Raw genomic sequence first — 14,710 nt, forward strand, 5'->3', positions numbered from 1 at the left:
ATCGCCTCCAATCAGGATTGTTTTAGATTTTGGTATTGTTGACATGGTGTCAGAAAACGCAGCCCAGAAGTCATTTTTTATCTCTTCTGATTCGCCTGTCTGTGGCGCGTATGCAAAAAAATAGTCATTGTTTGCTTTTCTGGGCGAATCTTGATACAAATGAAACGTGAGTTAAAACCTTTTAATATCCAGTACTTCTTGGGCTAGCGGTTCTTTGACAAAAATTCCAACACCATTTTTGGTCGTCTTTTGACCATTCCATAATAATTCATATTTTTCTTTGTCTGAATTGATATGACAGACACCATTCGATTTCCATCGGTTCTCCTGAAGGCAGCAGATGTCAATCCTTTTACGCTCGAACATTTCTGCGATTTCCATGCTGCGGCCAGTCAGTGATCCAACATTGAGCGTTCCAAGTCTAAGTACCATAGAAAGGCCATTCTGAATTGTTCTGCAACATCCCTCCGCTATTGCATACTTCCCAGGGATTCTTAGCACCCTTTGGCCACTTAAGGCCTTCTGGGGATAGGAGCCGTTGTTTTTATTTATGATGGCATGGAATACATTTTGGGAAAATTTTTTACATCCGGACACCCATCCTGACGACAACCACCAGTTATAAGCGGTGGGCCTAGCCTTTTCCTCAAAAGCACGCAAAGCAGCGTGGATGCAGTTTTATGTTATGCCCAGGACATCGGATGCGGCGGTTGCGGTTTGGAAAAATCTTCTCTGGCTTTCGGGCACTACCAGCAACAACTATACAAGAGCCTGAAATCATCCTACCGGCTTACCCATCTACGGCGGATTTCGACTGTGACACAGGTGATATCTTTGACGCATGAGTTATCTTTGACGCACGTGATAACTGCGACGCATGTGACATCTGCAACGCATGTAATATCTGCGACGCACGTGGCAATTGCGTGACAAGTGTCGTCGTGAAGAAAGAAAGTTACCGTAATAATGAAGCTGCTAACGAAGATGTAATGAAGCTGCTAACGAAGATGACAATGAAGATTTTTAAAAATATTCGAAAAGCTAGAAGTGATAAACTTTTGATATGACGTGAGGCTACTACTCGGATCTTTCTGCTAACTCGTCTGTTTTCATTAACAACAACGACAGCAGTGACAATAATAGCTATAACAAACACTCACCAACAATTCAATTTATGATAATTTTGATGATACTTTAATTTGGGAGAGTGAAGATGACAAAGAAGTAGGCACAGACAATGAATCAAGTTTTGAGATAACCCTTCCAGCACGCACGTAGAATGAAAGCTTGTATCTCGTTTACCTGGATAATAACAAAAACGACGGTTTCACGGCTGAGGGAGATGAGATTTGCATTGCTGCATCAATGATCGACAGGAAAGTTGTCAACGACGAATCCTAAAACATGCAGATGAGCTATTTGTCTGGTCATTTTACACATAGTAAAAAGCAATTGCTTCAAGCGCAAACAAAATCAAGATGTCTACCTATGGCTAAAAGAGCCGAAACAACTGAAATGCGGTATGTCCTGAAAAGAAATAACGCAGAAATCATGAGCAAAGACCTGGTCTGGTGGTACATCTACGGCGCAGAAAAAGGCAATGCCCGGCAAAACTCCCAAGGAATTAGAAAAATCTGTTGAAAAGGTATTCGGCAACAAGATCACTAACAAGATAAATGACGTGATGGAAGAAAATGGACAAAGATGAAAGTTGCTCATTTGAATAAATTACCTACTATCTACCAAAATAAAAAGGTAACGTCAATGTTAGGGACTAACAGGCTGAGGTGAGGTTAATGTTATGACCGCGGAAATGATCGAATTGCACTATATTATTTATTATTTTAATAATGTTATTTTTACTATATTTGTAATCTTCAGGTTATAAACTACAGAGGGTTGTGAAAAATATTGTATCTATGTTAAAAATATAGACTATATTTGTGTCCTGCGTCGTTAGGTTTATTGTCAGGTTTCCAGCAGAGAAAACGAAGTCGTAAATGTGATTTATGTAGTTACTTGGATTAGTTTATTGTTTCTATTACTGTTGGCATTCAAACAAACGTTCAACAAAGTTCGCGTTTGACACAGTTGTTTTCATCTTTCGAAAATTTTGAACCGACGGAATAACGAACACTTGACGATCGTTAGAAGCTACAACACTGGTGTTGGAAATATAGAAATCCTTGATGATATAATATTGGTGTTGGTGGTAATTACGAACGTCAAAAAATTACAAGATTGGTGTCAGAAGTAAGATTTTTTATTGATCCAAACTTCCTGCAATAAAGAATGCCAGCATTAGAAGAGATCAATGCAATTAGTCTAAGAAAAGAACTACAACAAAAAATCTCAACTCGAAAGCAGCAAAGACAGTTTTGATAATCCGCTTAAGGGACGCTCTATTAAAAAAATCGATCCGAATCCTGTGAATCAACAAAACGACAATGATCAAACAACAGCTTGCAGAAATGAATACAAAATTCGATAAAAAGACAACCGATATAAACAGAATAATCGATCAACACACAGTCGAAGTGGTTAAAATAATACAATCAACCTTGGGAAGAAAATCACCTAATAAAGTGATAATCGAAAATAACACAGAAACAGCTACACAAGATCCTGAAGATCCTGACCATATCACCAGCTTATTCAACTACGTACAATTACATTAGCGATCGCAAGTCTATCCTTTCTACGGATCATTTCAGTTGCGGCGCTCGTAATATCAGCGACGCACGTGTTAACTGCGTTGCACATGTTAACGTGAAGAAAGAGGAAGCCAGTTTTCATAACGATAAAGATGATGACAAAGACAAAAATGAATGTTTTGAAAACATTGAAAAAGTTGGCTACGACAAAGAATCTTTTGGTATGCAATGGGACTACTACTCAGATTTTGCTGCCAGCAACTCGCCTACTTACCTTACTAACAGCGACAACGGTTATTCAAATAGTAACGATGTCCTTGATGGTGATGTTAATGCGAATAATCATACCGAACCCGAATTGGTAACAGAATATGACCCAAGTTTTGACATAATGCCTCCAACATGCACCTGGAAAAAAAGCTTGGTTCTCGTCTACCTGGATGATGACATAAACGACGACTTCATTGCTGATGAGGATGAGTCTTTCATCGCTGCATCACTAATCGACAGGAAAGATGTTAATGACGAATTTTACGACATGCATCAAAGATACCCGTCTGATCATTCTACACCTCGTGAACTCAATAGAAAAAACCACTTGCTTCAAGTGTCAACAAAATAAAGTAAAAACGACGACGTCTGCTTATGGCTAGAGGTACCGAACAATGGGAACCTGGCGTGCCCAGAAAAAAAAATAACGCAGATTTCAAGAGCAAAGACCTGGTCTGATTATACAACCTACGGCGCAGAAAAAGCATAAGGTGGAGTTTGTTAACTTCTTAATTGCGCTTAGCTCTTTCTGTGTCAATGTTTAAAAATAAATAGAAAACGTACTTGTTTCATCTTCTGAAAAATAACGAAGAATAATTAAAATATTAGAGATAAGTTTGTTAAAAAAAGTTTTAAAAAACACATTAAAAAATACATTATAAGGTAAATTTGAACATTTAATATTAAATACTACCTGCAAATTTGCTAGCAAACCAAAAAGTGTAATCCCACGGAGACAACTTTTCAGCTTAAAGAAATTATAATAATAAAAGAAAAATAGATAAATTTACAATTATTTAAGCTCATTAGATATACAAAAGCAAAACAAAAGTAATACATACATATAGGGTGTCTCAGAAAATATGAAAGTTTGTAATTGTCAAATCTCACCCCTTTAAAAGTTTCTGTGTGGCAATTTGGCAATTTAAAGTAAACTGTGCAATTTCATATCATTTGGACAAAGTTTAAGGATTTCTCAAAGCTTTCGATGATTCTTATGTGAATGACTGAATGTATTCAACAACAGAAAAGAACTTGGGAAAGATCTTACCATGGATAGCTTGTTACCACCATATGTTCGAAAATTTATTGGCAGACGTATTTAGTAAATGCTTTGAATCACCTATCGGACCAGACATACAGATTTTTAAGATTTTACATTTTTCAGAAAAAAGGCATGATTTTAATTATCCTATTCTTCATGAGACACCGACTCCCTTAATACCAGTGAAAGACGGTATGAAAACCTTAATTTCTCAGCAACTGGACAAACAACATACCCGAGTAGACTACAAAGAATTTTTTATCATTGCTAGACTAATGGTCATAGAGCAAGGTGGATGGCAAAGGCTGCTGTGTACTCATTAAAGATTGAGCTTTATTTAATGGCAATAACAAAAACAACACACGTTTAGACGACATTTGCCCCGAGTTCGGGAGTTGCCGTTTGGCTACTTATGATGAAATTGATGGCAAAAAAAACAACGTCCTACCTCGGAGAACTGGGTCTCTGGACGCTAAACGAAGATTGATTGATTGATTGTGTACGGTCGTCCATTCATTTATACATTCAAGGTTGCACTATTGTAATGGTTTATTCAATGGAATTGCTAGGCGTAAAATTGCTATGCTCCAAATGGTTCAGAAGGGAACTGCTAGAATCATTGTTGGTGGGCAATGGTTTGATCACATGAGCCCGGTACATCGGGATTTGTATTGGCTGCCTGTTCATAAAAGAATGTGTTTTGATGTATAAAAGCTTTAATGGGTTGGTACCACAATATTTGTCTAATAGGTTTCTGTACAAATCAACTATTGGCCAGAGGATTGGTCCAAGATCAGATGATTGTGATTTATTAGTGCAGTCGATGAGAGCATTGAAATTAGGGTCAAGAAATTTCGTGGTTTGTAGAGTAAAGGTGTGGAATGATCTCCCGCTAACTTTGCGTGATCGCAATTTGTCGTTTTCTCATTTCAAAAGGCAGTTGAAAACATTCAATTTTCAGCAATAGGTTCGAAATACGTGGAGAGCGCCTGTGAAAACCTTTTAATAAGCGCTATATAAATCATCTAATAATAATAATAATAATAATATATATAAAGGTTACCAATTTATATATATATTTAAAATATATATAAATAATATATTTATATATATTTATAATATATATAAAGGTTAAAGGTTAAGGTCCTGGTTATGACATAAAACAAACCCTCACTGCCTTGTGAGTGATGTTGGATCATCAAAGGCTAGGCCCACCGCTTATTACTGTCGTTGCGTAAGGAAGGGCGTCCTGTATAAAAATTAGCCAAAAAAAATAACTTATGATGACAGAAGTGACAATGGCCCTCAGGTAGACTAAGGGGTTGGAGGTTTGGTACCTGGAATGTAGGCACGTTGACAGGAAGGAGTTTGGAAGTGGTGGAGGAGTTGCAGAAGAGAATGGTTGACGTGGCTGCATTACAGGAGATCAGATAGAAGGGAGAAGGTACAAGGTTTGTGGGGGCTAAAGGTGGAAGATATAAGTTGTGGTGGAAGGGGGATGATGGAACGGGAGGAGTTGGTGTGATGGTAAGAGAAAAGTTGGTGGAGAAGGTGTTGGAAGTGAGGCGGAAAAGCAATGGTGTAATTGTGGTGGTGATGGTGTTTGGAAAGGTAAGAGTGAAGGTAATATCAGGATATGCTCCGCAACAAAGTAGGAAGGAAAAGGAGAAGGATGGGTTTTATGATTATGTTTCTGACGAGATTGGGCAAGCGGGTTTGGATGAGTTTGTGGTGTTGATGGGTGATTTGAATGGTCATGTGGGGGCGGATACAGACGGATATGAATGTGCGCATGGGGAATGGGGATATGGTATATGGAATGAGGAAGGGCGTAGAGTGTTGGAGTTGGCGAATGCACATAGCATGGTGGTGGGGAATACCTGGTTTACAAGGGAACCAGCACAATTAATTACATATAGGTCAGGGGAGCATAGGTCAATGATAGATTCTATATTGATAAGGGCGAAGCATAAAAAGTATGTAAGGAATGTGAAGGCGATATCTGGTATGTTGCAGCATAGTATGGTTGTGATGGATGCGGCATCAAATGAAATGGGGAGAAGGAAAAAGGATAAGTTTGCGGCAAAGAGAAAGACATGGAAGTTACAGGATGCAGAGGTGAGGAAAGCATTTGAAGTGAAGGTGGCTGAAGGTTGAGAGAGTGGTAAGGATGGAGATGTTTGGGAGAGATATAGGGACTGTGGTGAGTTGACTACGGCAGATAAAGTATGGACGAAAGGAAAGTGTAGGCATGGTGAGACGTGATGGTGGGATGAAGATATAAGAAAGGTTTTGGACGTCAAGAAGGAGAGGTTTAAGGAGTGGAGAAGGGACATGACGGGGAAAGCGGAGTTTGAGTACAGGAAGGCTAAGAATGTTGCAAAACGGGCAGTGGCAACTGAAACGACGAAAGCATCGGATAGGTTAATGAGGGAAATGAAATTTGATGTGAGTTCGAGGAAAATTTTCAAAGTAGCAAAGCAGTCAAAGATGTTATAGGGAATGGATATGTTTGAGATGGATCTGGCAAGTTGTGCATAGATAAGAAGGAAAAAGCTCAGGTGTGGAAAGCCCATAAGGTTGATAAATGAAGAAAATGAGTGGGATGGAGATGTGGAATCCGTGGTCACACACGGACTCATAGAAAAGGTGACGTTGGAGGAAGTAGAGAAAGCAGTTAGAGAAATGAAATTAGGCAAGGCGACAGAGGTTTCGGAAGTGGTGGCGGAACATATAAAGGCGAGTGGGGTGATAGGAATTGAAGTTATGATGAGAATTGCTAACAGTATTTTTGATGATGAATAAGAAGGAAAAAGCTCAGGTGTGGAAAGCCCATATGGAAAGGTTGATAAATGAAGAAAATGAGTGGGATGGAGATGTGGAATCCGTGGTCACACACGGCTCATAGAAAAGGTGACGTTGGAGGAAGTAGAGAAAGCAGTTAGAGAAATGAAATTAGGTAAGGCGACAGTTGTTCATAGTGAGAATGTTGCAGGAGAATTATAGAAAGAAGAAACGAAGATTGTACATGTGTTTTGTGGAAATAGAAAAGGCTTTTGATCGCGTATCGAGAAAGGTCATTGAATGGGCGTTGAGGAAGAAAGGAGTGAATGAGAGACTTGTTAAAGCTGTGATGCAGCTGTATGAAAGGACGAAGACAAAGGTGAGGGTCGGAAGGGGGATGTCGGACGCTTTTAGTGTTAAGGTAGGAGTGCATCAAGGATCAGTGTTATCACCGTTTTTGATAGCAATTGTGATGGATATTGTGTGTGGAAACCGAATGAAGGGGTTGTTATTTGAGATTTTGTATGCAGTTGATAGGACGGACGCAAAGACGGGGTTGAGTAGTGGTATTGAAAGAGTGGAAAGCTTTGTTTATTTAGGAGTTAAGCTGAACGCGGATGGAAGATGTTTGAGCGCTGTTACAGCTAAAGTTCGTGTGGGATATATTAAATTTAGGAAACTTGGTGGGGTATTGTGTGGAAAGAAATGGTCAGTGTAGATGAAAGAGAGGGTTAGAGCATGTGTGAGAGCAGCGATGGTATATGGTGGTGAAACTTGGGTGTTGAGGAGAGTTAGGGTTAGTGTTAGAGGAGGAAAGTGTACTGCAGAGGACTGAAAGAGCTATGGTGAGGATAATGTGTGGGGTTAAAGTGAAGGATAGTAGTAGTAGAGAGCTGATGTCGATGATGGGACTGAATGAGGACATTGTGACATTGATAAGGAGATCGAGATTGCGGTGGTATGGACATGTGTTGAGAAGGGATGAAAGGGTCGGGATTAGGCGAGCGTTGGAGTTCGAGGTTGAAGGAAGACTCGATTGGGATGGAGAGAGCAGGTGGAGAAGGACATTGTGAAAGCGGGGTTGCGTGATACTGAGGCGAGTGACAAATGTGAATGGCGTCGAGGGGTATTTCGGTTTCATCATAAGTAGCCAAACGGCAACCCCCGAACTCGGGGAAAATGTCGTCTAAACGTGTGCTGTTGTTTTATTGTGTGAAGAAACAATACGAGAGAGAAACAATATACACGTAATAAGGAACATGTACCGAAAAAACCTTTTATGTAAATGTATAATTGTATATAATAAAAATGCAGTCTAAAACAATTGGAAGTTTTATTATTAATTTTATTAATTTGAATAAATTGAATAATATCGATGAAATTATATATATATATATATATATATATATATATATATATATATATATATATTTACAATATTCTATAAATTCTACCGAATGTTTGGCGTTAATATGTTTGTAGTTCGTTTTTTCGATTTTTCTCACTAAAGTTTTTTGGTGAACGTTTAGTTTATTAAAATTCAAAATAAACTTATTTTCCGAATTCATGCTGCAATTAAGGCCATATTTCGATTCCGAATGAATCATCATCAGTGCGACTTAGTTTATATAGAAAAATATTCACTTTGTCAAAATGAACTTAGATGGAAATTAGGTGTCAGGTTTCTTTATTGGCTGGTCATCTACTTTGGTCTCCTATTCTTCATCGATAGCATCAAATTCTTCTTTGTCACTATTTATTAATACAATGCTAGTTTTTATCACCTCTTTGTTTTCATTGTTGATTAAGCGCCGGGTTCAGAGTGAGGTTGTCATTTTTGTTGTATATTTATTTTTGATTTATTGATGTCAATTAGGACTGCTTCTGCAATTTTAAGATGCGTGTAGTTGCTGTTCTGGTATATTACTTTGATGTTGCTGTCGAGGATTTCACGGTTAATACTTATTGAGTGTGTTGAGCCCAAATGAGATTTGATAGCACCACTCTGTTTATGCATCTTAAGCCTTCTAGTCAGTGAGGTAGTAGTAATCCCGATATATGAGTCATGTTGACGTGCACAGCCGTCAAAGAGGCAATTAAATTCATATATTACGTGATTACGCTTTAACACAGGACTACAGTGGGAAAACTGGTACAAAACGTCAGTATGAACGGGACACTGAGAATGACAGTGTACAAAAAGCAATAGCTGAAAAGAAAGTTGCTTACAAGCAATGGCAAAAATCAAAGTCTGTTGATGACCATAAAATTTTCCATGAGAAGAACTACTATGCAAGACGTCAAGTTGCACTGGCTCGGACAGATCAGTGCAAAGAGTGGCTCACTAAAAGCAAAGATGAACAAATGAAATCTCTGTATCGTATAGCAAAACAAGCAAAGCGTACGAAAAAAGACAATCGAGCAAACAATCGAGCAAGACATGAAAGCTCTAAATTTAAATGAAATGGATACAACTGATCGTTTAATTTGGTGCAAAAAATTGATGGCAAAGAAAACAAAGTCCTACCTCGGGAGTACTGGGTCTCTGGACGCCAAACGAAGATTGATTGAAAGAAGTAATTGACAAATTTAATTACTTTGAGCAAAAATGTAGCTTTATCAATCATTTATTTACCTTTGCATAGTCTATACTAACTGCTTCAATTTTCTTTAATCAACTTTCTTAATTTAAATATTAAAAATAAAAAATTTTGTAATGAGCTTTTTCTTAAGCAAATAAAAAACTGCATGGTATTTAAATTTTTTTTAATTATCTGTAGACAGTATTTAATTATTAGTAGCAGTATTTGGTATTTGAATACTATTTAAACACTGAATTATTACTATGTTTTAGCAAATGTATTAGTAATTTCACCACACGGCATACTACCAATCTAATATATCATTTTTTGTATGCAAAATCAACATTATCTAACATCTAAAAAATACCTCTCAACAAATAATCAATGGACAACGGAAAAACAGGGAAATATTCCAATAAAGAATGAAGTTGACTCTGTAGAAAGTTATCAACTGTTACGTTTCAAATTCGCATTTAAAAATTTTTAAAAAGTTCACCATATTCGAGAATGTATTCAGATGAGTTAATCCTATAACCTGAAAAACGACATTTGTATAAAAAATATTCATAATAAATGAAATATTTTATTTTCTAAAACAGTGAACAATATACTATAGCGTTAGAATAAAAAACAATAACGATAATTTCTAATGTCAAAATACCATTCTGAAAATTAGCTTAAAAAATACCTTATTAAATAGCAAAGAATTTTTTTCAAACATTTTAAAATCAAAAATACTTAAAAATTTTTAAAAAAGTTTTTTGTATGTTAGTTCTTAAATGATATCTTTACATTAATTCAGAACATTACTTAATATAATAAATTAATAAATAAATTTATTTATTTGAATCCAGTAGAAGTGCGAACGTGTGGAGTTGGATTCGCAATATGTAGCACCATTTTCAAGTCTGTTTGAGACTTTTCGTGGCATGTAGCCGCGTCTTATGAAGATGCAGCTGAATCTCGATGGAGGACACATCACGTTGGTCAGCTGCTATGCGCCCATGCTTGATTGTTTCTATGAACAGCTCAATATAGCTGTAAACGCGACGCCTTTTTAACATCAAATGTTTAACTTCAACGCACGAGTTCGAGTAGATCATAACATCTCGGTTAGATTACTGCAACAGCTTGTTGTATAAAATATCTGATAAATCTATTGCTATTCTGCAGTCGGTCCAGAATAGAGCTGCAAAGTTGGTTGCTGGTAAATTGAAGTTTGACCACGTTACGCCAATTTTGAATGATTTGCACTGGTTGACGATTGATAAGAAGATAATTTTTAAAGTTGGTGTGATCATGTTCAAGGCTTTAAACGAAATGTCACCAGATTACATAACCAATAAATTTACCAGAAAAGGAACGGCATCTAGTTTCTGCCTTCGGTCAGATGATATGAATCTCTTAAGGGTACCAGTGGCAAGGTTACAGATTGGATCACGTGATATTGCAATTGCCGGTCCCACTGTGTGGAGCAGTCTCCCTGCATCACTGAGAAAACCTGAACTTCATCTTCAATCATTTAAAAAGGATTTGAAGACATTTTTATTTTCGTTGAAGTTGCATTGAATTTGATTTTGTACTTATTTTGTTTGCATATATATAATTAAGTTTGATTTTTTGTCCTAAATAAATAAATATGACGTGGGGTAATTGGGCGAAATAGGGCTGGGAAAGAAAACTCAAATGGTATCAGGTTTTTTAAGTTCTGCTCAATGCAAAAAATAGTTGTGACAAACACGGTCTTACAACAGTCAAACAAACTGAAAACAACATGGTTGCAACCACGATCGGGACACTGGCACCTGATCGATTACGTCATCACTAGACAAAGAGACCTACGCAACGTTCGTTTCATCAGAGCGATTCGAGTGACAACTCTGCGGTCTGATCATCGTCTTGTCAAAATGTCACTTAATCTCAATAAATCATTCGAACTCATCAATCACAATAGCCGTAAGAAAATAACATTACCTCCAGAACACCCATCAATCACTCTCACAAGTCAAATAAAAATATTAGGCATCACATTCACCTCTACACTTAATATGGCACCTCATTTCAATCAAATCATCAGAAAAAGCTTTCAAACATTTCACGCACTCAAAACACTCCGCTCACATGGTCTCAGAGGCATCAAATTATTCGACATCACTGAATCACTCATAATCTCACGCATCAAATATGCAGCTCCCTCCAGGTCTGGTTTTGCTAAACAACAACAACTTCAGCAACTACAATCTCTCATCAAAAAACTAATCCGCTTCAGCTATCTACCTGCATCATATCCTACCGTCACTCAAATATTCAACACACTAGACACAAGATTGTTCAAGAAAGTAGAAAATAACAACACCACGTCATCTATCCTCTATTACCACCAATTAAAACTACAACACACAACCTTCGTCAGCGCAAACATAACTATCAAGTCGCCACCCAATCTACATATCAGGAAAAGACCTTCATCACAAGACACCTCAAGCATATTCACAATAAAACTTTATCATTCACACAACTAGTTTTTATTTATTAATACCTCACTAAGTTATAATCCAGTCTATTAATTTGCGTTTTTATGCCATTACTTCATTTCAATTACCTTTCTTTTATTTTTTTTATTATTATTATTCATTTTATTCTATTTTATTTTATTTTTCATGTTTTAACATTTTTCTTTCATACTTTTTTTATTTATTTACTTACTTATTTGTTTAATTTTGTACTACTACCTTGCATGTTGTAACAGTTTCTGCGTCTGTCAGATCCTGATTTTTAAAGAATAATAAAAAAATATAATTTCTAAAAATTGTTCAATTTGAACAATTTCCTGAAAATTTTAGTAAGGAAAATTGAATAGACAAACTTTAAATTGATTAATGCCAACAATTCGGAATTCATACAACACTATATATATACATATATATATATAAATAAATTATGGTCCATTACCAACATATACGTGGTTCCTCAAGAGTTCAAAGATGTTTTGATCGTTCAATGACTTAAAAGAAAAGGTGATCGATCGAACTGTGACGACTATAGAGGAATCTCTCTATTTTCCATACCTCAAAAGATACTAGCCAGAGTGATCGCTGACTGTCTAACAAAACAATGTCAACGATCTAGCAGTCTTTCCGAAAGGTCAGTGTAGATTTAGAGCCGGACGCAGCACAACGGATATAATATTCACCGCAAGACAACTGAGCAGCAACGATGACTGTACATGGTTTTTGTTGACCTGACCAAGGCTTCAGTTGATAGGTCAGCACTTAGGTGCTGCTTGTCAAAAATTGGTTGCATCCCAGCTTTTGTTACCATTGTTCGTTCCTTCCATAAAAGAATGAAAGCGAGTGTGATAGAAAATGATGAACGGTCTCAGGATTTTGATGTTACAAACAAAACTTAACAATGATGTGTTATGTTATGGCTCCATTGCTGTAACATTAACATTGATGCTCCAAGTTGCTTTTTGCCACGGTAGTGAGGAGATACCAATCTGCTATCGTATGGATGGGGATGTCTTTAATATCACACGATTGTAAACAAAGTCAAAGACACGGATCTCAATTGTTCGCAACCTGTTATTTGCTGATGATTGTACACTGGTTTCACACACGCGGTACGAGGTTCAGACGCTCTTCAACCGCTTCCATATAACAGTTAAAAAATTTGAGAGCTACCCAGTCTCGTTGGGGGCAATGGCCCATGTAATGGCGGACGACTCGCGTCTCAATTCTGTTGATAGATTTTGTTATCTAGGCGGATATATCTCCAACGGTGCTACTAAAAATGACGTCATTAAAGCGAGGCTTGCAAAAGCAGGTGCTGCTTTTGATATGTCGACCGGACGTTTTTGGAGAGAGCACGGAGTTACTCTGTCCACCAAAATTGCGGTATACATTTCACTACTGTATGGCTGCAAAACCTGGACCTTCTACAGTCGTCACATTCGTAGACTCGACCAGTTTCATATGAGGTGTTACCGTATGATTACTGGTATCAGGTGCGAAGACAAAGTCTAAAACACAATGGTTCTGGCAAAGTGCGATACAATGGGTATAGAATCGCTGTTGAATCAAGCTCAGTTTCGTTAAATAGGGCACGTAATACGTATGCCAGACAAAAGAATTCTCAAGCAGGTCTTTTTTAGTAAACTAGCGTCAGAAAATCGACTGGCAAGTGGCTCTGTACGTAGATACAAAGACAGCTTGAAAGAAAAAATGATAAAATGTCGATGATCTGCGGTGCTCGTGATAGAGCAAGTCTACTCAGTCGGCAGTTTCCGTTTTTGAATTAACACGTACTGCCGCCTTCGCTGAAAAAAAAAGAATTCTACAAAACAGACGGCCCTAAGTGGTGATAATAGAGGTTGATTTGCGGAACATGCGCCATGTGCAAGGAAATGTTCATCAAGGATAGAACCTTTTGCTCATTCTAGAATTAACCGCTGACCCAATTCGTCCATTACTCCATTATATATTGAACAATAATATATATAAATATAATATTGATGAAAATGGCAGCATGTTCGGCGTTAGTTAACTTCCAATACAATTATGAAGTTAACTAACTAACTTACTAACGCCGAACATACTGTGATTATATAACTATTATATAGGGAGTTAACTAATGCCGCACATACTGCGATTGCCATCAATAATTGCATTTCAGACAGTCTTAATCTAATAATTATTAAAAAACAACAGACTGGAAGCAACTTCGTGGACGACCCCGATGATCGACTGGAACATGAACTTAGAAATAAGAAGTTAACATGCTGTAATTTTTATCAATAATTGCATTTCTGACAGTCTTAATACAATAAATAAATAAATATATATATATAATATTAATACATATATATGTTGCTTCCAGTCCGTGGTTTTTTAATAATTATAAGATTAAGTGCGTGATACTGAAGCGAGTGACAGATGTGAGAGGCAATAAATTTGGATGGTTTATTAATGCTGAGGAGATTAATAAACTCACGGGAAAATTGTAGTGTGTAATTGTTTGGAATATATGGGGTTAAAATTTTGATAAAGAATTTTGTAACAGGGTATGTGACGGTTGTTATTTGGCTAATAATTGGTCGGATGGGATGATTATTCTTATGCGTATTATCATAAAAATGTCACACCAACCAACACAAATAGTAAAGTTAAACTCCGAATTTATCACAACAATAAAAAGACGTCTCACCTAATACTGAAAAACAACTGTAGTTCTAGAGATAACTCTGTGTTAAAGCGTAATCACGTAATATATGAATTTAATTGTCCCTTTGACGGCTGTGCACGTCAACATGACTCATATATCGGGATTACTACTACCTCACTGAATAGAAGGCTTACGATGCATAAACAGAGTGG

General features: G+C 37.0%; 3 protein-coding genes across 3 annotated transcripts; all 3 read left to right on the forward strand.

Moving 5' to 3' along the window:
• Positions 1 to 294: 294 nt before the first annotated feature.
• On the forward strand, positions 295 to 1,641 carry HELRODRAFT_162967 (hypothetical protein; the record flags this gene model as incomplete). Its single annotated transcript, XM_009025011.1, has 3 exons — positions 295 to 391; positions 620 to 825; positions 1,411 to 1,641. The coding sequence occupies 3 exons, from the start codon at positions 295 to 297 to the stop codon at positions 1,639 to 1,641; spliced, it is 534 nt and encodes a 177-aa protein (XP_009023259.1).
• Positions 1,642 to 2,447: 806 nt separating this feature from the next.
• HELRODRAFT_162968 (hypothetical protein) lies at positions 2,448 to 3,276 on the forward strand (the record flags this gene model as incomplete). The annotated part of the gene is made up of 2 exons (XM_009025012.1): positions 2,448 to 2,540; positions 2,608 to 3,276. The coding sequence occupies 2 exons, from the start codon at positions 2,448 to 2,450 to the stop codon at positions 3,274 to 3,276; spliced, it is 762 nt and encodes a 253-aa protein (XP_009023260.1).
• A 2,217-nt stretch (positions 3,277 to 5,493) lies between these two features.
• HELRODRAFT_162969 (hypothetical protein) lies at positions 5,494 to 11,857 on the forward strand (the record flags this gene model as incomplete). The annotated part of the gene is made up of 3 exons (XM_009025013.1): positions 5,494 to 5,974; positions 10,190 to 10,241; positions 11,413 to 11,857. The coding sequence occupies 3 exons, from the start codon at positions 5,494 to 5,496 to the stop codon at positions 11,855 to 11,857; spliced, it is 978 nt and encodes a 325-aa protein (XP_009023261.1).
• Positions 11,858 to 14,710: the final 2,853 nt, after the last annotated feature.

The sequence above is a fragment of the Helobdella robusta genome, assembly GCF_000326865.2.
Source record: "Helobdella robusta unplaced genomic scaffold HELROscaffold_4, whole genome shotgun sequence".
NCBI classification, from domain to species: Eukaryota; Metazoa; Annelida; class Clitellata; order Rhynchobdellida; family Glossiphoniidae; genus Helobdella; species Helobdella robusta.